We start from the raw sequence: 27,901 nt of genomic DNA, 5'->3' as shown, positions 1-27,901 counted from the left end.
CCCTTTGTTTGTAGAGTCCCAGGCAGGCAGCACTATCAGAGATTTATTCATGGCTAGTAGGCTGTATATGTCTTGGTAGATTACAGATGCAATAAATCAAAATGGCCCAGGACTCTATTTTGTCCGAAATTAAGCCTTCCGAATCGCCCCAGTTTTGTTTTGTATCCGAATTAATCCGAATCTGAATCCAAATTAATTCAGATTAAAAAAATAGGTCACATGGTCAAAAGAGTGGTGGGGCTTATAGTGCCCAATGAGTGGAAGCTACCACAAAAAATTCAAAGGAATTGGGCAAGCTGCTGATTTTTGGTGAATTTTTGAAGTTTGTGTGTCTTTCAGATTTTCCCCATAGGGTATGATGGAGGTTTCAGGAAAAGTATAGCATGTAGTGCACATAGGATGCCAACCAATCACATGGGTTGCCAACCCATGAAGTACAGGGTTTTGTTGTTCTAGAGGTGTTCTAAGAGTAGATTCTCTAGTAGCATATGAGAGTGGATTCATGGTTTTTCATTAAAAATCTCATTTGCTACTAGAGAATCTAAACTCAACACCTCAGAAACAACAAAGCTCTAGAGGTGCTCAGTATGTCCCAGCAGCCATCAAACTATTTAATGCAAAGGTAAGGGCTCAACTACTGTATGGTGTTCAGTTGGGGCTATACTCCAATTTCGAGAAAGTTGAGGCAATACAATCAACCTTTCTGAAAAACATCTTTCAAGTACCTGGCTGTGTGCCCAGAGTAGTGCTGCGCCTTGAGGCAGGATTGATTAAAGTTGAAGCCTGGGCATGGCTTTTCATTTTGAGCTATTGGCTCAAATTGATGTTTAGGCCTATTGGTATTGTCTCATTGATTTTTCAAGATTCTTATCGCTCAGCCTGGTTGGAAGCTATTGAAGCGAGATTGCAGTACTATGGATTTTCACCTGCAGCCATCCTTAGTTTGCCTTATGAGGAGGCTAGGGGCAGACTTAAGGAAAGGATTCTCGATATGTAATCTCAGATTGACAGGAGTTTAATTCCTAGGGGTGTTTTCCTGAATGTCGAAACTGTAAGCTATTCCCCAGCCAGATATGTATCTCTTCTTACAGTACCTAAATTTCGTAGGGCTTTAACTTTGGCCCGTTGTAACGCCTTGAATACAGCTGTGCTGCAGGGGAGATTCCAAAATATCCTTATCATTGCCGTGTTTGTCCGTGTGGATCGGGAGAAGTTGAGACGGCGGCTCATGTTCTTTTGTATTGCCAATTTTACAGTGATATTAGGAAGAAATACATTTCACCTCAACTTATTCTGTTTCCAGGATTAACTGAAACTGATTATTTAAATTTAATTTTAAAGGATTGTAAAGAGGAGAACTTACTCAATGTTGCTAAATTCTGTTATATTTGTGGTGTTATTCGGAATGAAGTTGTTAATTCTAAATGATTTTATTTTTGTAATTCTGGCCATTGGCTGTATTAATAAAGACTGACTGACTGACAACAAAGCCCAGTACCCCAATGGGTTAGCAATCCAGTGGGGTGGTTGGCACCCTCTGTGCACTACACCACCACTCGCTTCAGGCCATCCCAGTGCCCCCCAGGTGGAGTTATGGGGCTGCTTAAATCTCCATTATTCCCTATGGGAAAAAAAAATCTTAAAAATGTGTAAACCTCAAAAATTCCTAAGAAATCAGCCCTTTGCCCTATTTGGAATCTGGGTGCACCACCTTTGGGGCACTGCCACCCAACCCACAGTTTTGCCCCTGAAGCCCCACATAAACAAGTTGAAAGAGTGAAGAGAATGATGAACAACAACAACACTTAATTTTTTGGCACAGTTATTTGAGAATTTTGCATCAGGTGTGAGCCTGTCCCTGTGGCACTAGCACAGCAGCACAACCCATTTGTGGATTCAAGCAATCTTTCAATAAAAACACTCCCTCCCCATGGAACAGTGACCACAGGTCATTTGAGATAGCAAGGTAGACCAATGAGCCAGTGTGGTGCATTGGTTAGAGTGCTGGACTAGGACCGGGGAGACCCGAGTTCAAATCCCCATTCAGTCATGATACTAGCTGGGTGACTCTGGGCCATTCACTTCTCTCAGCCTAACCTACTTCACAGGGTTGTTGTGAGGAGAAACCTAAGTATGTAGTACACCGCTCTGGGCTCCTTGGAGTATGTAAAAAAATAAATAAAAATAAAATAAAACTGCCTTGGTACTATGGAACAGCTTCAAATGTTCATTTAACTGAAGTGGAGTGAGCTGTAGCCCAAACAAATCAGCCTACTGTTCAGAATTGTTGAGATTTATCATCACTGCATTTAAGAAAGTGCAAAACCATGGATCATGGTTACAAGAAAGAGAGAAGCAACTAAGATTCCTGGGGATGTCAATAGACTGACAGGGTATTCCCCACCCCCTCCTTTTGTCTCCTGTAGTCCCATGTGGATGTCCTGTCCCTGCAATGGCAAAAGTTGTGAACCACTGGCTTAGACATCATGTCCCACCAAATTACATTGTGGCCTAAATTACATTAGACTGCTCAACTTGGGCAACAAAACTTAGACACCACTATAACTCATAACAATCAGAAGAAAAACAAAATAGCTCTTCAAAAGACCCCTGAACAAGTCAAGAGATTCTTTCTAAACCTTTGGAAAGAAACACCTGTGTAATTTCAGAACTTTCCTAAGCAGCTTCTCGAAAAGCTTCTCCACACAATTTATACCATGGCTTTTAGCAAGAGCTTTGGAATTGCATTGAGCTCCCAAAGATATTTGGATATTTCTGTCTCAAAATGCTGCCTTCCAAATCCCTTTGCAAGGTCAGTTTGCATTTCAATCACACTGAATACAACACATACTTAACACATCTCAACAGCTTTTTGCATATCTTATCTTCTGCTAATCACTCAATGCCTCAGCTGGAGTGGAGAGAGTCAGAGAAGTCAATTTGAATTGCAATGCTTTTCCGAAGAACAAAGCATTCTGTCCGAAACACATTCATTTTGATTTGGAAACAAAAAAATCTCTGTTTTTTAATTCTTGATTTTGTTTTAGTTACAAAACCTCCAAAATTGCCATTTTCGGGCACAAAATGTTTTGTACCTGAATCGAAATGCACAAGCCTAATAGGAATGATACATTCACAGCTATGGCTGTCTGTCTCATTCTTTCCCATGTGGATTAGCAAGAAGGAATAACTAGGGATGGGCACAAACCTGTTCAGATGCCCTTTTACCCAGGCCACACAGAGGCCCATTGCACGGAGCAGCGGCCTCCAAAATGGCCACGGCACCAGGGGAAAGGCCTGAAAGGCTGAATGGGGCCATTTTTGAAGGAAGGAAGGCTGGCGGGGGGTGGTGGAACCTCTGCAGACCCCCTACCACCTCGGAGTACTCCCTGGTAGCTTGCAGGGACTTTGGGGTAAATTTGGCCGATATATGAACACACACCTCCACTCTGGAGGAGATGTGGACTAAAAGCTGGGTGTGAAAAACTTCCACGAGGAGAAAAAGGAAACTAGGTCCTCCAAATATCTCATGATGCATTGCACTCCCAATATAGAGGCAACCCTCAGTATAACAGCAACTATCCTCTTACTGATCCCTCTAGCTACAGAACTCTATGATAAATGTGGCCACCAGCAGCCAGGAATAGTGTTAATCAGCGAATTCAACACACAATCAAACTCTGAGGCAGCTGCTGTTTCTGTCCTACCTTGGTTAAAATCAAGGTTAAAAGTCAGTCTACTCACATTTGAGTGGACTGAGTTGGAGGGCTTCCAGTGAGTTCTCACATGCAGCAAAAGCTGGTTTTGCTGCCTTCCACCTTTAAGTTGCTGATCATGAGAATGGGCTCTCTATTTGTTCTAGCTCATATCATCTCATAAATTCAGAACAGGTAGCAAACTTTAAGAGCATAACAACATTGTTATAAAGCTTAAAAGCATAATGGAAAAAAAACCTGTTCTTGTCTGCTGGATTAACATTAGAAGTCTTTATCAGTTAGCTTCTATTCATTCTTTTAAAAACCAGCAGCCTCGCATTTCCAGCTTGTAAAGCCTCTTTAGGAGAATGACTATAGAAAGCAGACAGGTGGCAGGAGAAGCACATAAAGAAATGCACACACTTGATCTTGCTAAGTGAAGAAGAGAAGTATCACCCTGAATGCTTTGCTTCTCTGTTCAGATCAGAACCATCCACTAGAAACCTGCACTGGGGTGGAAGAAGTTGTTTTTCATTTTCAAGACAGCAGATTTTTATTGTATTATCAATTTAGTAGTACAGAGAACATTTTAAAAACCCCACCCAGAACTTTTAGAAGATAAGAAATACATAACCAAATCCTATTTTAGGAGACAAGTGGAAAAATAAGCAAGTGGAATCATACAGAAGAGTCAACAACACAAAAACTCAGTATTGTATTTCTACACTATACAGGCAGCAACAGCCTGTCAAGTGTAGGTTTTCAAGACTTGTTCAAAATTTCCACTTTTCTCCCAGGATTCTGTGAGCCACTTCACACATGAATATTTATCACTCATTGTTTGTTGCAATGTGAGATAACTGGCACATATGAATGAAGCATTATGAGTTGAGTCATTCTGAGATATTCCTCAAGAGCTTCAACATTTTATTAGTTTACAGCTGCTGCAAGCAAATTTCCCATCAGTCTTTTTATTTCCCCCCCAGATCATGACATTCAAACTGAGCCAGGAAAGATGCTTAGGGCAAAACTACAAGTTGCACTGATAATCTGAAGTTATTTTTTGATTCCTTTGAAACAAATATTAACAATATTGTAAAATAGGTGACCAGCCCTGGGTCTCTATGGAGCCCAGGGGTGTAGCCTTAATTTAGTGAATGGGTTCGAAGAACCCAGGACCCCCAGCTCCTGAGGGCCCCCAGCTCCACCTCTCCCTATTTTCTTCATTATCTCCCTCACTCTGAGGGGCTGCCAGGGAGAGGGGTGAACATGAGCCCCCTCTCCCCTAGCTACACCTCTGATCGAGCCTCAATGAATCAATGAATGAATCAATGAATCCTCCTTTAGAATCATACCTTTTCTACCTTTTCATGGATGCAATAAGTAATTCTTTTTGAGAACACTTTTTGCGTGTGTGACAATGGTCTTGTAATTGCCTCCTCCAGATTACCCCATGCTTCTTTTCTTGGATCATTCTCTGTTCTAGGAAGCACATAAAAGCAACTTCTCCAGAAGCATGAAGGCAGTTGCTTCCCTGGGAGTCTGGGGCATCCCAGCCTTCCAATCAAAGAAGCAACTATCCTCACCCTTGAATAGGCATTGGCCTCTTTAAACAACAACAACCAGATGTGGGGAGAGTGCTGCTGAATGAAGCTTCTCAGCATGTCAGCTCCAGAATGGGACTTGCCTGCATGCTTTGGGGATGCTGGACATGAATACAGTGTCCATCTTATTTTCATGAACATTTCATGAACAGGGCTCTTTGGAACACAGGTACAGGAACAGCTCCAACTTATGAGTTTCATTGGTTTCAGTTGCACCCAGGTAGACATTTTATCAGAAATTCTACTGTTGGGTGCTGTGCCCTCAGACTGGCTTTGAAAGACTCATGTTAACTATTCCAATTAATGCCAGAAGTCTGGAGCCATAGATTCAAAGATCTATGCCGTGTTGGTGTCAGAATCCTGGGGCATGCTTGAAGGACCAAAAATGCTCTGCGCCAATCAGAGTTAGGGGATCTTCCTTGAAACTTCTATTTTTGGCACTCTATCCCCATAAAGCTTCATCTTATTGCTTGTACACCGGTCAGTTGTTGGGGAAGGTCATATGGGGGCTCTCCATAAATAACTCATTATCCATTTCTTAGCTGGTGCATATATGGAGATTATACAGCATTGGAAGGTATCTAAACCATGTCAGCTACACAACTGGTACAATCATATATGGCATCTAGATCTCCTAGAGAGATTGACCTATCAGACTCAGTTGTCCAGAGGCTTGGCCAAATCTGACACAATTTTTTGGCATCTTTTTGTAGTATATATTAACCATGACCCATCTCAGGAAGATGGGTCCTCTCTTAGCTCATTAGTGGGTTTTTTAGAAATACATGCTTGGCTAAATGTATGTCCTTATACCATAATGTTTAATTTACCTGGTAACCTTCACTTCCTATGGTTGTGCAATATATTTTTTGTCTTAAAGCTGAATGTTATCCATCTGTTAATTTATGTAATCATTTCACCTTTGTATTTTGTTTAAAATGGCAGCAGCAGCAACAACAACAACAACTACTACTACTACTACTACTACTACTACTACTACTACTACTAGATTGGTCCTTTAAAAAAAGTTAAATTGTAGGCATAGTGTGGGGGAGGGCTCAATCAACTGTGGTATAGGAGGAGAGGGTGATTAACCCTTTTCCATCATGCTGTAGTCCAAACAGTAATGTGATCTCAAAGCTACCATTAGTACCAGGAAGGAATGTCCTATTGAGGTCCTATTGAATGTCCTATTGAAGTGTCCTCTCGAGGCTAAAGCAGATTTGGTGTGTGATTTTAGTCAGGATGACAGTGTGGCAGGAAGAGGTTAAATATTCCTTCCCCACTTCCCACAGTCCTGATACTGGTTGGCCCTTCTCTGGCAACTATTTACTTTTAAAAAATCAAAATGCAGGGCCAAACAATGCAGCCCAGCTTGGGTAGCTTTACCGGGGAGGGGAGGGGCTGCTTGTGTGAAGTGCCACGATTCAGGCCGGTCCTGGAGCTGCCCTCCTGGGTAGCCCAGAATTTTTACCCAACTGTTTACCTGGGTAAAATGATGCGAGTGCACCCTTTTCACCATGTAAAGGGTTGTGCGTATACTCTGGCTGCATGCATGCAGACACAGAGCCAAGTGCCAAGAGTGCCAGACTCCTGGCAGAATCTCTCAATGCACTGTGCTCGTCACATGGTGCATTGTGGGATATCTGGAGGCCGGACACCTTTTCCCAGCCTCCAGCAAGAGAGCTGGTCATGTGGGCACATAAGCCACACAGCCTGGGACCACACTGGATCATCTGGGGGGAAGGTAGGTGCTATCCTGCCTTCCACTCTCCCACTCTCCTTGGCACTCTCAAAAGTTGTGTGAATGACCTCAGTGTCTGACATCCAGACTAATATTAGTGCTGGTGATACAGGGAAGGGGTGATTTTCACCAGTCTTCTCTTCCTTCTGATGCCCATATTGCCTCCCCAAAATATGTCCCTGAGGTCTGCATGACACTCAACATTGCATTAGTCTGGATGTCAGCTAATCTGTTGAACATAATGTGTTGTTTGGCTCTCAGTAACATAAGGCACTGTGAATTTTGGAGCATGGAATACTATGACACCATCACACAGATTCTACTGTCTTCTCCTCACTGCTGTTAGATATAGTGGGAAGCTTCTTAGTACAGTTCTCAGCAGATCCAATGTTGACCCAAGGCTATTGATTTGTGGTTTGAGGGATTCCTACTTCGCACTGTTCCCTTCCCTATCACCACCACCATTAGTGCAGCAATGGCAGTGGTGGAGAGGTGCCACTTGCTCCCAGTGCCAGAAGAAGAGAATGAGATGTTCCTAGTGCTTGGAACTATACATGCCACTCCTGTACAGCAGAGCTCAGGACTGGGATTTGTATGTTTAGGATTTTCATCCCACATACCGAAGCTCCTCTCACAATCAGTGAGAAGAGCTTCGGGGCTAACTTCAGGGAGAGTGGGCTTAGCCCACTCTCCCCGCAGATGAGCAGCCACTCGTAGCTGGGCTGCCAGACTGGCCATCCACACGACTGCCAGCTCCGTCACAGAGCCGGCAGGGATCAGGGGCCATGCGGCCCCCAGAAGTTCCACGATGACCCGCGTGAGTGCACTGGGCATTCTGGAGAGACCCTCGAGCCTCCCAGTTGGGAGTCTACTTGTGTGTTGCCACGTGCCGCAGCAACACACGAGCAAAAAGAAGAGGTTAATGGAGCACTTGCTCCGTTAACCTCATCTTAGGGGAGGGTGTTTTAGGCAGGCTAGCAGCCTTAGGAGCACCAGGCTCGCCTGCGAGCCCGGTGGTTCCCACGATCTTTGGAAAAGGCTAAGCTCCCTTAACCTGATTTCCAGTGATCATGAGAATAGCTTCACCGCCTAGCTGGATAACTGATGACATTCCCATTTATTCTGTAAAGATTTATTATTGAAACTGAATGTTTACATCCATGCCTGTTACAGGCATATATATGCTGCCTCAAATAGTAGTGAAGTCATAACTAAGAGCACTGCAATGCTTCCCTTAAATTCCCCTTAAGAGATGGGGTCGCTATGGGAAGAACATCTGAGTTTCCAAGTTCCCTCCCTGGCATCTCTAAGATAGGTCTGGGAGAGACTCCTGCTTCCAACCTTGGAGAAGCCGCTACCAGTCTATGTAGATAATACTGAGTTAAATGGACCTATAGTCTGATTCAGTATATGGCAGCTTCCTATGTTCCTAAATATGTTTATTATAATGACTGCACCTGTATTTCTATGGGTGTCCTGATGCAAATACAGCCAATCCATAGAATCAGGCCACTAATAAGCTCAGTCAAGGATTTGCCTAATGCTATCTTTGTTCAGTGTCAGAAGTCAATGCAAGCAACCTGCTTTATTAGTGAACAGTGGACTTCCAATGCCAATTTAATTGGTGGGTATATGGTATGCTATAGGATGCTAGGATGGGGATGAGCAGCAGTTTAGTCATTTCTTCCAGACCAGTCATGTCCTCGTTATTTTTGACCAAGAACCTGTTCCGAAGGCTAACAAGCAGCAAACTGTTGTGCTCGCTAGCAGCATAGCAAGTGGTGTTAGTCCTGATTTCTGCTGATATCGTTATTAGTGACTGGGAGGGATAAAATAAACTACACATTAATACAATTTAAGGAATTTCAGGGAATACTAAATGGGGAGCTGTTGACCTACAGTAAGAAATGAACTTGGAAAGGAGGCTGGGTAGTAAACAACGAAATGAGAAAAACATATGTAGGGAAAGGGGGAAAAAGACTGTCAAGCAACAACATTCAGTGGGAAGGCAATATAGTGCTTGGAAAACAATAATTCCACTAAACAGCACAAAATGATAGTAGGCAGGAAGTTTGATAAGAGCACACAGAGCAATACAATGACAGAACAGTAAGATATCAGGCTTCCTGTTGTGAATCATGGAAATCATCTCTTCGCTGTTCCGGAGAAGACTTGGGTAGGAAACGGCACGCGGTGCTGGTTATCTCAGCATGAATGTTCATAAATTGGAACAAATTATTTTCAGCGCACGCTCCTCAGACTGCCTTCAAAATGGCCTGCTTTCGTCAATGGAATATTAGAATCTCTTACTGTTTGAGCATATTATTCTGCATGCTAGCATATAAAAACTTGGGACTGTAATTGGTTGAGGGAAGAAAAATGAACAAAGAATTCACGTCTTTATCGAGTGAGTGACAGAACAGATACTGTCAATTTAGCCGGTGCTGCTGCCAGGTCTTGCCACTCTGTTGCTCCAAATCGTCCCACTCAGCCAGCAGCTCCGGTGCCAGGTGTCTGCAGTGCATGCACACAGAAGTGTGTTTCCAATGGAGGAGGTAGGTAATGGGGTGGTGCGCGGACAGAACTGGAGAGAACAGGATGGGCATGGAGCTTGGTTTGTCACTGGGGCCTTAGGAAGGTTTGCAAAGTCCCATTGATCTCAGGGGGGCCATCATTGCCATGCAGAGGCCTCATTCCATAGATCCCCATGGGCAGCAATGGACTGCAGATGCTCTGACTGGTGTGAGTCTCCACATGTGCACTTGCAGAACTGATGGGAACCTGCTTCTGTGCATGGATCACCCATATTGGATCTGGATGAGTTTTGCATAATATTCTGTGGGTTACATTATGTGGCTCTATAAGTTACATTAGCTGACCACAATGACTACCTTCACCCTCCTTTGAATATAGCTCTATTTATTCAAAGGAGCATTGAATTGACTGCATATTGGGGAGGGAAACCTGCTACCTATTTGTTACTAGGTATAGCAAAGCCCTTATGGTTGCTGAGAGAGAGAGAGAGCGCGCGCAAGCAAGCGCCTTGCATATCATGCACTGATTCTCAATGAGATATTTTGATTCTTACAAGGTCCAATGTTTCCTAGCAAGCAAATGCACTCCAAGAAAGCATGTATCTTCCTCCCACCCCAGCTCTGTGGTAAAGACATAATCTCTCAAAAGTGAAATATATATAAGACAAAAGACTCCTCACATACTTTTACAGAAATCATTGAGATCCTGCTTTCTCCCTCTTCCCCCAAGGGCGAGCCCAATGTTTAATCACAATATATCGATCTTTTGCTTATCCAGAAGTTATTATACCCATACTGCTCAGGGGATGCTTGCTTTATGTAATGCTAACGCTTCTATAAAAGGATTGATTTTCTTCTTCCTTTTTCCATAAGCAAGGACTGATGCTATGAGCTAGGGATGTGCGAAATGTTTCAGGTACAGAACGATCTGTACCCAAATCTGCCTGTTTTGGGCAATTTGTGCACAAAACAAATCGCCCATCTGCAAGTTCCGAAAGATTCGGCTCCAAAACAAATCACCCGAATTTGGGAGCCAAAGGTTTTGTTGTTTCAGACCTCCATTTTGTGGCGATCTCTGTGTAGTCTCCATTTTGTGTTTGATGTCTCTTTGAATTACCTGCCCTTCCAAGCTTCAGATCAGTGAACGAAAGCATGGGCTGATCTGCTGACAATTCCCTCCTGGTTCCAGATTTTTTTGTTCCTGAGAAGAAGAGAATTCTTTTTTCACCCCCTTCCTGCTGCTGAGACAATCACTGCCTGCCTGTGCCTGCTATGTCTGTGCCAGCTACCAGCCCCAGCCCCTGTGGCCACTGTCCACCTGGCCAGCCACCCCCTTTCCCACTAGATGTTCCAGGCTTTTGTCCCAGCCCCCACCAAAAAATCTGAAGACTGAAGAAAGAGAAGATGATTGAAGAAGAATAGACTCAGAGACCAGACCACAGAAATGGACAACTGGACACACTGTGGGTGAAGGTCTAGACTGAGTGAGTGCCCATTTTAACACACACACACACACACACACACACACACACACACACACACACACACGTACATCCCTGGAACTGCATATTCCTGGGGTTTTTCCCTGTTTGGAGGGAGGTTTGGGGTTGCAATTGAATTTTAAAAGTTCTGTGTTTAGTTTAGAAGCAATTTAAACAGAGGTTCTGTGTGGGAGGGATCCCCGTTAGCTAGTACTAGTAGGTGGTTAGAAGGGTAGCGTAGCCTCGTGGTTTTAAAAAACAATTCTGTCTTTTTTCCCATTCCAAAGGTGGGGTTTTTTTTGCATTTTTAAAGAACAGAAGCCTGTCCTCCAGCCCTCTCTGCCCATATCAGTAGTAATATTCTCTGCCCAGGAGCCTTCAGGCTCTGAGTGGGCAGGAAGGCACAGACTCTAGCCTCCTCCCAGCGTCCATTTAACACCCCCCACCTGCAACTGCAGCAGTCTGAGGGCATGGCAAAAATTAACCCTAAACCAACTAACCCTTTCACAGAGCACACACACACAGATATACTATGCTTCCCCCCTACATAAGCTCAAGTCTAGCAGTATATATATTATGCAATTCAAATGCCTTGGATGGTTTGTTGTTGTGCCTGTATTTTGGGGACCTCATGGATGGGCACAGGACAGGTTGTGTGTGTGTGTGTGTGTGTAGACTTCTTTGGAATGAAGATTGGGTCATATTGTGACTTCTAGCACCATCATCATTTTTATTCAAAGCAGACTGCTTGCATCAACAATACGTTGTGCTGAGACCACAGGCTCTGATCTGTTACAGAAATGTAAAAAAAAAAAAATTGCCAAGAAATCGTGTGCCGTTGTTTTATCATCACTCTTTTACTTGTGTAGGTGGGAGCGGAGGGCAAACCTCACTGTTCCACTGGCAGAATGTTGTTTTGCATCCTTACTTAACCCGCTTTAATGGCCGGGTGCCACAGATGTAGTTGTGAGTTTGTTGATGAAAAAACAATTCTGTCTTTTTTCCCATTCCCATGGGGGAGGGAGGGCAGGGCACATTTGATGCTGTTCTTGGCCCTAGTCTGCTGCATCTGTGATATCACACTTACTTACTTACTTACTTACTTACTTACTTACTTACTTACTTACTTGCTTATTATTATTTCAATTTCTATACCGCCCTTCCAAAAATGGCTCAGGGTGGTTTACACAGAGAAATAACAAACAAATAAGATGGATCCCTGTCCCGAAAGGGCTCACATTCTAAAGAGAAATGTAAGATAGACCCCAGCTACAGTCATTGGGGGTACTGTGCTGGAGGTGGATAGGGCCAGTTACTCTCCCCCTGCTATATAAAGAGAATCACATTAAAAGGTGCCTCTTTGCCCAGTTAGCAGGGGTTAGCAGGGTTAGCAGTTAGCTTGCTTGTTGCTGGCTGCTGCTGTTACCCTGCATTGGGAGGGGGTGCGTGGGGCAGTGCATTTCATTGTTGTTGTTTCACACTGTTGTGTGTAGATCAATTGCATTTCTGTTGTGGGGGATGGTGAGACACAGTGGATGTGATGAGTGACACAGTGGATGTGCATGACCTTTGGAAACCTTGTTCTTTGCAAAGCTCTGCTATTGTTGTTGATGTGTGCTGCATCCACCCTATGGGACAATGGGGACAGACAGTACCCATTTCTGCCTGTGGGTGCCTCTTAGGAGTGCCACAGTGGGTCAGGTGGTCGTGCCTCAATGGGTGCCTGCTACCACCCAGATTCCAAAGGAATTGGGCAAAAGGGTGGTTTTAAAAGAATTTCTGAAGTTTGCACATCTTTGGGGCAGATTCGGGGCAGAAAAGAGGCTTCAGGGGCAGAAGAGTGGGTCAGGTGGTCGTGCCTCAATGGGTGCCTGCTACCACCCAGATTTCAAAGGAATTGGGCAAAGGGGTGATTTTTAAAGAATTTGTGAAGTTTGCGTGTCTTTAAGCTTTTTCCCCATAGGGAATAATGGGGATTTCAACAGTTTGTTATTGAAAATGAATCCACTCTCATTTGCTACCAGAGAATCTACAAACAGAAAACTTCAGAAACAACAAAACCCAGCACCCCATGGGCTTGTGGGTATGGGGGTGGTTGGCACCCTATGTGCACTACACCACCACTCACTCTGGGCCACCTCAGTGCCCCCCAAGTGGAGTTATGGGGCTGCTGAAATCCCCATTATTCCCTATGGGGAAAAAAGCTTAAAGATGCAAAAATGCAAATTCTTTAAAAATCACTCCTTTGCCCAATTCCTTTGAAATCTGGATGGTGGCAGGCACTCATTGGGGCACTACCGCCTGACCCATTCTTCTCCTGAAACCCCCTTTCTGCCCCGAATCTGCCCCAAAGACATGCCAACTTCAAAAATTCTTTAAAAGCCACCCCTCTGCACAATTCCTTTCAAATCTGGGTGGTAGCTTGCTTGCACTCATTGGGCACTACCACTCACCACAACCCAACCTGGGCCACCCTGGTGCCAGCCCCCCACCCCCGGGAGTTATAACTAAGGCTGCTAAAATCCCCATTATTCCCTATGGGGAAAAGCTTAAAGATGCATACACTTCAAAAATCATTTAAAAATCAGTGCTTTGCCCAATTCCTTTGAAATATGGGTGGTAGCTTCTACCCATTGGGCGCTACCACCTCCCCCAGTCTTTTGGCCCTGGGACCCTTTTTAAAAAATACAAATCGATTTGGATTTGGATTAAGAAAATTCAGGTACAAATAGAATCTGGGGTGATTCGGGGAGGGGGGGTCAAACAAATCAGGGGTGTTTTGATTCAGGTACAAATCAAAATGGAAAAAAAATCAAAAATCAATTGGAAGGGCAGTATAGAAATCGAATTGAATAAATAAATAAATAAATTCGGGCACATCTCTACTATGAGCTACTGTCTTGTGCTGAGGCAGCAGCTCACAGACAATGGCATTAGGAGCCTAGTTTCACAGCAATGTTGAAGGTCCTGCTCCAGCAGCTGCTATTGTACGGTGGTTAGGGATGTGCAGAACTGGTCTGGTGGTCCATGGTCCAACGGTTCGGTCCGGGAGTTCATGGGTTCATGATCGAACTGAACCACACCCACACCCAGTTCCATCAGACCAGAACCGGACCCCTGTGTCCTGTCCAGCAGGTCCGCAATTTGTTTGTTTTTTAAAAATTAAAACATAAAACAAGTACCTGTAGCCCCTTCGGGGGAGGGGTTGCTGTAGCTGCGGTGGGGTGTGTGTGTTTCTGCGCAGGTTCCCTCTCCTCCCGCTGGCCTTCCTAATCACTTCCGCGGCTGGGTAAGCAAAGCCTTTTTGGCCTTTTGGGGCCTCCATAAAAGCGAGTGGCCGCCACTTTGGCAGCCGCCACGCATGCGCAAATGCCCTCTGTGAGGTGGCCTCGCAGAGGGCATTTGCACATGCACGGCGGCTGCCAAAATGGCGGCTGCTCATTTTTACAGAGGCCCAAAAGGGCCCCAAAGGCTTTGCTTACCTGGCCACGGCGGTGATGAGGAAGGCTGGCGGAGGGCGATGGAACCCGCATGGACACACACATCCCCTGCGGCTACAGCAAGTCCCCCGAAGGGGCTACAGGTACTTGTTTTACGTTTAAATTTTTTTTTAAAATGTTCGCGGACCGGTCCAGGACCAGACTGTACTGGGGGGGGGGGTTTCGATGGGGGCCAGACTGAACTGGCCTGGTTCCGTTCGAGGTCGGTCCAACCTCGAACCGAACCGGGCCAGACTCTTCCATGCACAGCCCTAACAGTGGTCATGTGTAAGAGATTGTTCTGCCAATGCAGAAAAAGCATGGAGCCTGCTGGAGGAGCACACACTCTTGTTTTGGCATCTTATAGGCCTTTGAGGCATACGAGACCAGTGAAACTTGATGCAAACAATACGAGAGGGGGAATCTGCCTAGAAAACTGTAGAAGCCAAAGTTTATCCATAACATTAAGCTAGTCAGAAGCAAATGTACAGTGATCAATTATGCTGGGCTTAGACTTGTTATCTGCATCAAAACAGCAGAATAAATTACTAGAAGCCACCTTCTAAGGGTTAAATCATGCAAACTGCTTTTCCTGATCTGCTAATGCATGTGGAGCATCAGTGTTGTAGTCAGTCATTTCTATGAATGAGTAATGCACCCAGTTCTTTGTCTTTTCTTCCAGGCCTAAATCCCTAGGCAAGATAGGGCTCCTAAGGAACTTTTGTACAAGAGCACACATACTTAAAGTAGTATGCCCATGCTCCAGGAGTGCTACTGTGATTGGAGACAATCTAAGTAGTGCTCCTGAAGTGCAGAGCCTACTTTTTTGTGATCTTGCACAAAAGTACAAGAACGCCATTGGTTCCTTAGGAGCCCGCAGCAGTGTGGATTACTTGGAAACTGCCTGTGTTATACTGCAGAACATGTCAGCCAGTATCACTAACAATCCTTAAGCATAGTTGTAAGCAAGGGCTATGAATGTTAAAAATGCAATGTGTAAAACCTTAAGCAGGATGTTCAAAACTAGTAATGGGGAGAACACCCCTGGTCAGGCTTAGAACTGCATTCAGAGAGATAAACTATTTTCACCCAAACCCAGAAAACAGCTCCAATTATTCGGAGCTGAGTTCTGCAGTGTTCCAGATGAGGTCATCAGGAGCATGAACTGGTTCACTCCCAGACCCACAGTTAAGCCACTAAGCCCCCTCCTTACCATTCCCCTACTTACCACCTGCCTACATCTCTCCACTCCCTCTCCCACATACCTGCTCATCTGGCTTGCTGCTTTGGCAGGAATACTGGTGGGATGGAGAAAGGGAGGGAAGCCCCTCTCTTTCTCCCTCCTCTGGTGCCTGACAAAGTGCTACGACTGTGAATCAGGCACCAGCAGCGCTGGATAATGTTGTTTTTCCAGTGCTACTGAATATTAAAATCCAAGCTGCAGAAGAACTTCAAGACAATAATGCTTTACTCTACTTGACACAAGCATAATGAACCACTGAGATTCATAAGACATTCAAAACACTGTGCAAAAATCCAGTCTTTAAGCAGTCTTGTACAAATTCCCTTTGCTTCCCTTAAGATATGTTGGATGTTTTTCCCAAGCAGGAAACCCCAAGTTCTCTTTCAAATGTTGCTTTAGGTGAATTTCAGATGCTATTTTAAACCCATTTAATCATTTCAAATCAAGGGCAGTTTTTGGACTGAGTAATGACTTCCTTCACTAACTTCCCAAAATAATATTAAGTGCTGATGAGAGGCAGATAACACCACAGTACACACATTATTCTTCTCTGTGGGTCTGAGGTAGTAGAGATGGGTATATCCTCCTGAGAAATGTCAGCAGTGTTACTGTAATGTTTTTGGCTTTCCATAGATGTCCTGAAGGAGGACCCTCAAATTTCCTTCAAATTTTGTTTTAGGTGAAAAAGATTCAGGGACTGGATCTGCAAATTTAGACATGTTGTAGCTCATGTTAGTCTCCGGTGGCCAAAATGATAGAAAAGACTTAAGGACAAAATCAAAACAGTCTACACTGTCTGCACAGGGGTGTCCTGTTTCAAAGGTTTCTTGGGAGAAAAATAACCTGCCATTTTCCCAGACATTTCCCTGAAATTTGACCAGTGGAAACAGCAGGCATGGAATCTCCTGCAAACATTTTAGGCAGACATAAATAGTTCTGATACCTCATAGGTAACTCCATTATCTGTGCCTGCATCCCATGGGATCAGATCCTGAATGACCTTCTGGACCCATCCACACTCTTTGGTACACAGGTCTTCAGCTGACAGTCCTACATTCCAATCAGGACTGGGGCCTAGCATGGTGAGGAAAGACATCAGGTGGCGTGTTCTGTCCACAGAAAATTCAGCAGAGGGAGCAGCTCTCCTGCAAATGGAAAAGAGAGAGTTGACTTAATGTAAAATGTGCTATTTGAGCAGTCAGTGGCTGGTGTGCTGAAAAAGGTATCGCAAAGAGAGTTACACAGTAACCTGTAAAGCATTTTTGTGAGTAGAGTCAAACCAAAGTTGCCACAGCACTTCCAGCAAAGAGCTTTTAAGACCACATTAACAGAATTTCTGCATGTACCTGTAATACAGCAATAAAAGATTGATACGGTAAGGAGTTTGATATTGTTGTAGTACACTGTATCTTTCTGAACACTGATAGAACCATGTGTATTTAATGAAATGGCTCCTACTCCGTTCCTCGAATTCTTTTTGGTTTTACTGTGATTTCAGGTCACTTGGAAAGAAGACACAGCAATATTTAACTCACACTTTTGGCAAAATCTCCGCTCAAAACTATAGGAAGTGAGAAAAGGCATTCTAAAGACATATTCTCAGGATGATTTTAACTGGTTCTAAAAATAAATTAAAAGGTTCGTATTGGCAGCATTTTCAAAACTACCATTAGATTTTAATGCTCAGGCATGAATGAGATTTACAGCACCAGACAGAAGATGTTGGAGCCAAGTACTGTGCAAGTTTCTGCCAAAGTATAGATCTAGAGTGATAAACAGTACACCCTGAATCTTCAGGATTCCCCCTGAGTAGAGGATGTGTTTCACAAGGAAGTAATCATGTTGTTCAGTTGGCTGGCCAGTAACAACATCCAAAGGGATTCAGTGATTGACAGTCCATCTATCCAAAGAGTGAACCATCCCTGCTATGCACCAAACTTTAGCATCAGAAAATTATTTCTTCATAGTACAATGTGCGCAATAGTGGCCTGAACCTGCTGGGCTTGTCCTGCAGTGGCATCATATCCTTGGCGAATGAAACAGTGACATCTGGCATCTATCCTACTTGCTGGACAATGAGCCATTACTGGAAGCCAACAAAGCGCTGTGCCAGATTCACAGGAACCACCAGGGCCAAAAGAATAGAGTACAATTAGGTCACCAGGGGAATTTCCTGCTCTTTCCAGCCCCCTAGAATCATGTTGCTTGCCATAAAGTGTTGAAGGCATGGCACAAATGCTATCCTGCAGAGGTGGACCCAGTTCTTCCACAATGCCACATTTATTGGTTTCAGGTATCCTGATGCTCAGTTCTTCATACACACCCTCAGGCAGAAAGTACATCAAGTGGTAACATAAAAAGAAAAGGGAAATTGGGGTGGGGGGAGAGTCTGCTTTGTAGAGTTGCTCAACATGAACTGTCAAATAGATAAATGTCATATCATTTCCACCTTTAAAGGGATTTTCTAGTTCCCTTATCAGACACTGGTGCATGCCAGGCAGTTATACTCTTGCCTAAAATGAATGCACCTGCCTTTGTATGGCTATACAAGGAAGAGCTAATAATGGTAAAGGAGAGGCCTCTCTTTTAATGGTTTAGGCCTCTCTTTTGTTTGGTGACCTTCCTAATGCGAAGTTGTCTTCTAGGAGAGGCATGTGATCTTCCCAGTTGATTGACTTTCAACGGGCAAAGGTGATGGCTTTAAATTTTGCTATTCAATAATTGTCGCTTATTGCTATTCAATAATTTGGCTTTATAGCACATATATTCTGTTAGCTGAGAAGACAAAAAGAAATCTCATACACTAATTAACTGTATTGCAACATTTCCCTACGCATTAAAAGACATAACTGGAGTGCAAATGTTTGAAAGTGAATATTAAATCTGAATGTATATTAGCTGAGCATATTATTCAGCTTGCTATATACTACTTGGTGTTATATGACTTTAAAGAAACCGTAGCATACCATTCAAATTTAAATTATTCCATTCAGCAGAATATAACAAGTAAAAAAATTTCAGAATTCTTATAGCATTTTGCCATAGAAAAAGCTGGCTATTCAATAGATAGTTCTGAGAGCAAAGGCAGAATCTAAACCATTGTTAGTAATGGTATCTAATGGTAGATAGTCATATATACCATCACTGGAAAGGAGCAAGACACTTAGAGGACAAGTATTTAAATAGTACAATTAAGATCAATCAATATCAAGAGAAAATATTTCAAAATATCTGGAATCTATACTATATAGATTATGATTAAAAAATTACAATAGACAAAAAAGATGGAAAAAGTATTTTCATTTTATGAAATATTCAAGATATTATATTTGTATAATTTTTGTTTAGGTTCATTATATAAGGTTGTTAAAATTATTAATATTTTAAAATGCTTAGCTGTGCTTTTGTTTTGGCTTTAAACTAGTTGTGTATTTGTTCTTTGGAATGCATTGGGTTTTCTTGGGGTTTTTTTCTTCTTTATTGCTTGTTTGTTATATGGGTTTTTTTGTTTTTGTTTTTGTTTTAATCTGGATTCTGAGGGATGGAAAAAGCAGGAACTCAGATATACACCACTTCACTGACTTGACTGAAAGGACAGATATTACGGGTCTCAAATTTCTTTTTGCTCTTTAAGTGTGAAGGATTGTTCACACGTCAGTATCTTCTGCTGGGATTTATTTGAAAGAGAAAGAGAATGATAAGAATTGGAATCAAAAGTGCTGCCCACTTGTCTGCCCATATGTAATATGTGTAATTGTTGGTTCTGTGAAATACATGTGCCTTTTGAAGAGAAATTCCTAGAATTTAGGTTATGTCCTTATCAAGCAGGCCAGTATAACCGAAACTCAAATTCTATCTTTGTTCTCACTGGAGGCCTCCAAGGAGAAAATCTGGCCAATTCTGTGCACCAGCACTCACAAGATGGATAGGACACCACACGTGCTAGAGATGAAAAGGCTTCTGCTGTCATCTCATCCATCACCTGGCAGCTAGGATAAGATTGCTCTTTGCTTTGTAGTGTTTCGGCCAGTCAAGTTCTAATGTCTCAAGCCATTAGTGCTCAGATGTTGCTTCGCTTGAACAAACATGCTTCTCCATGAAGAATATCATTTGATGGATTGAAGAGGACTGAGTGAACTAAATAGCAAGATTTTCAACTGCTTTAGCAGGTTCAGGATTTCAGCTGCACAGATCAATTTTAAAATTGCTGTGATGGATAGTAAAATCACCAGGATTCTCACAGCACTGGACTGCACACATCACTTATTCTGCCTACATAATTCACAATTAAATTATGTTCAGCAGTTTTTAAAAAATCTGTGTTTTAAAAATTGTACTCTTGCACACACAACTCACACATTTTGAAAAAGCCTGCCAGCACCAACCTTACCAGGCAGAAGCATGAAGCAGTCACTTCAAGCACCAGATTCTTGAGGTGGCATCTACTTTCTTTTGCCATCCTCCATCTTTGTGTGTCATTAATACATTAGCGGGGAGAGAGCCATTTTTACTTTTTGCTTTGGATACAACATATCTAAAGCGAATGCTGTTCTGCCTCTGCTGCATTCTCTCCCCCTTCTCCCCGCTCCTCGTGTTATGAAAGGCAATGCTGGTGCTCCTAACTGGCTGGCACTGTCACACATGAGCAAACCAGTGCAAGCCAGTCCATTGCAAAGTATTGTCAGCCAGCCTACATCTGTGGGGCAGTGTTGTGCAAGAGCACAGTCGTATAGCTACTTAAAACAGTGTGCAGCAGAAGTATTTTTCAATGTAAATAGTGCTGTGCAAGTTTGGGCGTGCTGTTTTAAGCAGTTGCGCAACTGCACCCTTGGAAAAACCCCACCAGGACTGGCTTACATGTGCATAGCAGGTGGCCGATCACAAATGCTGCTGTTGCCTTGCATAACATGTGGGCCTATATTTTGCAGTTAGATAAGGTTTGTGCCATATAAAAGGAATGTACATCTGGCTGTGCTGAAATTCATCATGATTAAAAAAAATACATTCTAAGTTTGCCCAAACTATGGTCAACATAATGTGCAGTGTTCCAGCAATGCAGCGATTCATACCAGGGTTGCTGAGGACTTGTAAGGATGCAGTTGAGACAGAGCATGGGGTGGAGGGAGGCCAGTGGAGGCCTGGGCCCAGCCCGCCACCGTGCCCCCCTAGCCCTGCCCCCTGCATCTGATGGCAGATGCTAAGCCCCCGCTCCCACATCTGATGGCAGACACAGGGGGTGTAGCTTTGCTTGAAAACAGGACTGTGCGGCCCCAGTTTTCAGGCAAAATCCACGGCCAGCATCGTGTTCGCAGCACAGCCCCGTTTGCAAGCAAAGCTATGTCCTCTGCATCTGATGTCAGATGCAGGGGGTGTGGCTGAGTTACAAGGCACAGGCTCTGAGTGGTGGTAGCCCAGGATCTTCCAACCTATTCACTCAAGGTTGGCTCTGCCTCTGGAATAAGCAGTTGGTTATTCCCATTTGCCACAGCATTGGGGCTGCCTTATGAGTGGACATCATGTTGGCCAGTAGAGAGAAAGATCCTTGCCTTTATGTTCTGAAAAGAATCAATCTGCGAAGCCTGAGAAGTGGGCTGGGCAAAAAAGAATATTATGTTTACAAAATGCTAAGGATTGTAATGAGGATGTGTTGATCTAGTTACAGCCGCTGACATGTTGCGCAACATTATATGTGCATGGTGACAGAACATTCAAACAGTTGCACAAGGGATGGCCCTTGGAAATAATGGCTGTCAATTGTGCTACTGTGTTTGCACCATTCTTGCATTTAGTGCAATGCACTCATGGCATTGCACAGTATGTCAGCCAGCCTACACAAGTGGGAATGTGGCAAGATGATGTAGTGATGAGCAATTGCCCTGTTGAACCAGAAAATGTAAGAATGAGTTTCCTGCCAACTTATTATTATCTTCAATTTATTTTACAAGATTAGCCCTATGGCTCATTCACATTGTGCTGGAACCAGTAATAAAATCATAACAATACAAGATAATAAATGATGAAATTCATTTAATTTATTAATACAACTGGACGTAAAGCTCCATCTACAGAAATATAAAGAATCAGGCAGTAACTCACTTCTCATCAGCTAACCGCACATCATTGTATTCCATGAGTATGTGGCACTGTTATTTTTAGATGGAAGATAAAATCACCAAGAAAAAGTCTTATCACATCCTGTAATATAATTTAAATGTACTATTTCACAGTAAGAATAATCAAGCTGCCATGGTTTTAGCACTAAAAAAATCCCTTCAATTAAGTATTCTGAAAGTGGCAGATGGAAGCAAAATGGGAACAGAAATACACTTTTCAGGTTGACATGTATCTTGCTCAATGAAAAGAAAAATATCACCCATTTGGAAGTAGTTGGAAGGAATGAAACTTTCACCTCTTAAAACGCTGATCCCCATGATATATTGACTGAGTTGCAGTCAGTATCAGAATGTCTCTAACATTCATTATGTTCATTACACCTGCCATTTGGGAGGTGTGGCCTTATGCTGCTGCTGCAGCTGTTGTGCAAGCACAAGTAGAGAATCATGCTGTGCATTGCAGAGGGCCGACAAGCCAAGCCTTATTGTACAACCAATATGGAACCGATGCAATGCATGCCTCATCGTACAACTTTCCATCAGATACAAGCTGATGAAAATTTTCACGGATAAAAAGAATCAATTCAACACAACACAACACAACACAATACATTATTGTATCATATCAAACTGTTTTGGGGGCTTGCTTGAAACTAAGAAGCAGCTGCCTTCTATTTTCTACCCAGAAACGGACTGGCTTCAGGCATTTGTAATGGATGTGCTTTAAAACACCACCTTCCCCACCCCTCTGGAATTGCCCCATAATGCCCCAGGTGAGGAAACAATGTCCTTACATTATGTTTTCTCCCAGTGCATTACTGGGGGAAATGGCTGTTTCCTGTAATTATAAGGTATGACATTCTGCACACAGCCCTCCCTCCTCGTAATGAATGGGGAAAGGATGCAATGCAATGATGTTGCTTTCTTGCCTGGAGCCTGGGAAAATGTGAGAAGGGAAAAGTAGCATTTTAAAATGCCAACACTGTGGCACTGTGGCTGCCCAGAAGAAGTTGGTAGAAGACAGAAGGGAGCCTGCTTCTTGGTTTCAGGTAAGCTCCCCACACCATTACATCTAAGTGATTCAATACATTGGCTCGATTTGTTGCATTTCCTCAACTGCATCATCAAAATAGTGCAATAATTACCAGTATTAGATCGAAACCGATTCAGATAAGGATAATTTCCTCAGTGAATAGCCCATAGGGCTGTGCACAAATTGATTTTTGTGATTCGATTTTGAATCAAATCAGCCTGATTCAATTCAAGCTTGAATCTGCTGCCTTGAATCTGGGATCGATTAGAATTGGATTCAATTTTGAATGAATTCAGCCTAAATTTTAAGGGTAGGGGGTACAAATGTTGGTTGGGTGGTAGGGCCCCAACCAACCTCCAAAGGAATCTGGCAAATGGGGTGATTTTTTAAGGAAAGTTTATTGGGCAATTCTCATGATTAACAAAAATTGGGCTAGGAGAGCCTAGCCCGATTTTTGTTAATTGTAAGAACCACCGGGCTCGCAAGCGAGCCAGGTGGTTCTTGAGCGGCTAACCCGCTCAAGCAGCCTGCCCCTTAGCCCAGGTTTGTGGAGCGAGCGCTCCGCAAACCCGGGCTATCTGCTCGTGAGTAGATGCGGCATGGCTCCGTGCCATGGCTACTCATGAGTAGACCCCCGACTGGGAGGCAAAAAGCCGCCTCCCGGCTCCCAGTATGCCTCCCAGTATGCCCTGTGCGCTTGTGCAGGACATACTGGGGCTTCCAGGGGCCGCGTGGCCCCCGCTCCCCCCAGCCCCCGCCGGCTCCGTCACGGGGCCGGAAATCATGTGGGCGGCCGATCCGGCCACCCAGGGCTTCTTCCCCACTCACTGCCCGAAACTGGGTCTCACGGATTGTGAGACCCGGCTCTGTGTGTTGTGGATTCTTGGTGTGAAATAATTGTTTCATAGGGAATACCTATGAAGAAGTTATTTCAAACCTATAATTCACACCAAGAAGCAAGGGAGATTGCCAGCCAATCATGCAAAGCAACCAACCAGAGCGGCAGAGAAGCTCAGAGGGCTGGCATTACAGGGACAAAATGGTGACTCCAATTGCTGAATCAATTCAAGCTCAAATCTAGAGTTATTTGATTCTACCTCAAATGTGATCTGTGCCCCCAAGGGTGATTCAATTCGAGGTCAAATCATTTGAATGTACTAGATTTGAATTGAATTGATTCAGCCACAAATTGATTCACACATCCCTAATACCATGTTCCCTCTAACAGGGATTCCCAGATGTTATTGACTACAACTCCCAAAATCCCCAACTGCAATAGCTTTTGCCTGGGGATTATGGGAATCAGAGGCATAACTAGAGAAAACGGCGCCCGGGGCAAGCACTGAAATTGCACCCCCCCCACTGCGCCCCCCCCACCCCCCCGGAAATATGGAAATGTGTCACAGCCATAGTCAAATGTGGGTTGTGGGCTGCATCCGTGCAAGTATACTGGGACAGGAAAAAGGAAACATGAGGCTACAAGGCTCTTTAGAAATATATATTTTAAAGAAATGTCTTGCACACCAACAGCCTAAGTTTGCAGTCCTCATGGCCAGAAAATAAATGCTTTTAAACATAGTAATAGGTTTTGTGTCCCAAAATGGAAAAGACAAGACAGGTATTCAGAGGCGTAACTAGGGAAAATGGCGCCTAGGGCAAGCACTGAAATTGCGCCACTGTCCAAGCAGGAATGATGGGACTTGTAGTCAGCAATATCTGGAAATCCCCGTTAAAAGGAACACTGTACCATCTAGACATGGTTGTTGATCAAAACCTGAAAACATGAGCCATCTCTGTAAAAGACTTAGAACAACAGTCAGGAGTTATGCGAGGATTCCAAGTGTCATTTACTCTGTCTCCTCTCATTCTTTAAAAAACATGACTTTGTCCTAGAGGATCACCTGCCCAAATAGCCACTAGCAAAATAGGGGAAGAAGAAGGTGGTGGGGGTGGGGGTGTCTATAAACCAGTGAATGATTCCTGCCAGCCTTTGTCTTATGATGACTGTTGGCTCATGATGGGGTATATGTGCATTCACCACACTAGTGCTTACTTTGACACCAAGAGGGAGGAGGATACATTAGTTTGCCACACTAGACAGAGGAATTTGCAACAGGAACAAGACAGCCAAGTTCTGCCAGGGCCAAAACCTGCCCCTGCCAGAGTAAGAAATCATTGTAATTTGCCCCTTCCTGTCACAAGCAGTGTGCTGTTCTTTTATTATTGACTCTAACTCTCAGATATCCCAGTCATGGATGGAAAATTCAGGGTCAATTTACAAGAGACACATTTTCTACATGGAAGTTTCTTCTATGCAGGTGCTGTGCAGAAACCCATGTGTAGTGATCAATACATATGTAACTATTCCGCCAGGGGCATTGCAAGGTTGGAATGGGTCCAGAGTCAGGATTTCAAAATGGGCACCCAGACCCTCAAAGTCCAGGGCCTCCACACACCCCAGGCCCCCAAGGATTTAAGTCTGATATTTCAAAATAAGTATGCTACCTGGAAATACATTTCACTGAATACACGCATGCACACTTCACAGTATATAGTGATATACATTGAGTACTATATATTTGTGCTACTTTTAATGCTTAGAACACACTAGCAATGCTAATTATTAAAATGGACCCCTTGCTGCAGATTAGCAAATGATACTTTCAACCATGCAGGGTGATCCTATGTTTGTTTTCTCAGAATTCTGAATAAATTCAGTAAAGTTTGATTCCAGGAGTCTTTTCACACCAGGCTTTTAAAGCCCTTTAACACACATCTCCTCTGGAATAGAGGTGCTGCATTCACATGTTGGCCAGATTTACCCTGAAGTCCCTGCAAGTTATTGGGGAGCAGTTCACACACAAGAAAAATAAAATAAAATAAAATCACAACACATGCTTCACAGTTCTCTCTCAGACCTTCTGGATTGCAAAATAACTTGAACATAAGTGCATTTATGAATGAATGAATGAAAATAAATAAAATATACTTGTTCCAGAAGTGTTTGTAATTTTCTGACATGAAACAAGCCACTTATAGGCCTTTTTAGATAGTTTTTGTTTTTAAAGCCAGCACATTTTCCAGTCTGTTTTAAATTAAATATTCAGAGACTTCTCAGTCTCTCCCCCCCCCCATATCAAAGCCCTATGGCAAGCAGATCCCTATATATGGGGGTAACCACAAAAAGGAATTCACAGCCTACCTAGCAATAGCTGTTCTGGATGGTCTGGTCTGGGCAGAGGGTCTGCTGCCTGCTTCCTCCTTCCTTCCTTCCTTGCTTGGGGCCTACTCGAGTTCTGGCTTCAGGGAGGCCTACTCGGAGGCCTCTCTGGAAGCCCCGCCCACCCGCCGATCAGCTGAGAGGTGGAAAGAGAAGAGCTCTGCAGTTTGCAGGCTGCTCCGATCCTAGGCCTTGCCGATCCTAGGCCGGAGCTGGAGGCAAGTGGCTGAGGGGCCCTGGGGCTGGGCAGGTGGGCAATGGGGTGGGGGTGGCAGGGACTGGTATGGCGCCCCCACCTCAATGGTGCCCGGGGCACGTGCCCCCCCAGCCCCCCCAGTTACGCCTATGATGGGAATTGTAGTCAACAACATCTGAGAATCCCTGTTAGAGGGAACACTGCCCTAATAGACCAGATACATCAGTGACTGAATATGTTTTTTAAAGTGTGCCATCCAGAGACCCACTTATGCAGGAGTTTCCCAACACTTCTAGGAGAGTGCATTTGAGCATTTCTCACTATGAATTCTCAGTATGTCCCCTGCTAACTGAGCAAAGAGGCACCTTTTAAAAGTGGTGATTAGGGAACAAAGGGAGCTGCCATATACTAAGTCAGACCATTGGTCCATCTAGCTCAGTATTGTCTACCCAGACTGGCAGTGGCTTCTCCAAGGTTACAGGCAGGGATCTCTCTCAGCCCTGTCTTGGAGAAGCTAGAGAGGGAACTTGGAACCTTCTGCCCTTCCCAGAGAAGCTTCATCCCCTGAGGGGAATATATTACAGTGCTCACACATCAAGTCTCCCATTCATATGCAACCAGGGCGGACCCTGCTTAGCTAAGGGGACAAGTCATGCTTGCTACCACAAGACCAGCTCTCCTCTCCTCTTATTTTTATTTAGAAGGGGGAGAGCAACTGGCCCTATCCATCCCCAGCACAGCATCCCTCCAGATGTCTATCTTATGCTTCTTATTTAGATTGTGAGCCCTTTGGGGATAGGGAGCCTTTGTATTTATTTATTTATATCTATGTAAACCTTTTTGTTGAACTTTTGTTGAAAAGCGGTACATAAATATTTGTTATATTCATCATATATTTTCATGTCACATGAAACAAAAGGAATCCCTGCATATTCATGGCTTTGGACCATCTCATCCTGGGGATAGGAAAATGGAAATTAATTCTCAGATTGAATTCAAGTTTCTCAGTGAACAGAGCTCGCAATGCCACTGATATGAGTAGAGGAGGACTGTGGTCTTAACATATGAAGGAAAATACTGAAGAGCAAGGATACATTTGGAAAGAAATCATACATTGTGCAGGAGTAAACCTGAGAGCAAAAGCTATCTTATTTGTCACTGCATTCTTATTTCTTACTCAGTTTGTACTTGACTGTGAAGGCAAATGGCAGCGAGGGGGTGTCAGGATGCTATGATGACCACAAAATGCAAGGAAGGGTGTATATTCTGCACTCCAATTAATATGACTGAATGCCAGTATTATATACAGAGGTCTTCCAACCTCATCTTCAGGGACTTTTCAGTCAACAAAAATATAGTGCCTGTTAGCTAAGGCTATCTATTTTATGGAGGTACAGGCAGGTCAGGCAATTTCCCCCGAGTTAATCCTAGGGATATGTGAAAAGTCTATTAGCATGGGACTCTCTCCTGACCTGCTGTACTTCTCCAACAATAGAAATGTAAGGCCTGGGAACGGCAGCAATAAATAATTTTTCTTCTCCCATCTTTCATTTCTTCCT

At 43.7% G+C, this 27,901-nt stretch overlaps 1 protein-coding gene across 2 annotated transcripts in view; it reads right to left on the bottom strand.

Annotated features, from left to right (window-relative positions):
• SPON1 (spondin 1) overlaps window positions 1-27,901 on the bottom strand; it is a 541,453-nt gene that overhangs the window by 30,039 nt on the left and 483,513 nt on the right. For both annotated transcript variants that reach the window (XM_053265111.1, XM_053265102.1), the window contains exon 8: window positions 16,724-16,925. In XM_053265111.1, the coding sequence (XP_053121086.1) occupies window positions 16,724-16,925 (202 nt within the window). The remainder of the gene's footprint in view (window positions 1-16,723; window positions 16,926-27,901) is intronic.

Source organism: Hemicordylus capensis, chromosome 1, assembly GCF_027244095.1.
Source record: "Hemicordylus capensis ecotype Gifberg chromosome 1, rHemCap1.1.pri, whole genome shotgun sequence".
In the NCBI taxonomy this organism is placed as follows: Eukaryota; Metazoa; Chordata; class Lepidosauria; order Squamata; family Cordylidae; genus Hemicordylus; species Hemicordylus capensis.
Note: the sequence above shows the minus strand (reverse complement) of the source record. Positions and strands in the feature narration are given on the sequence as shown.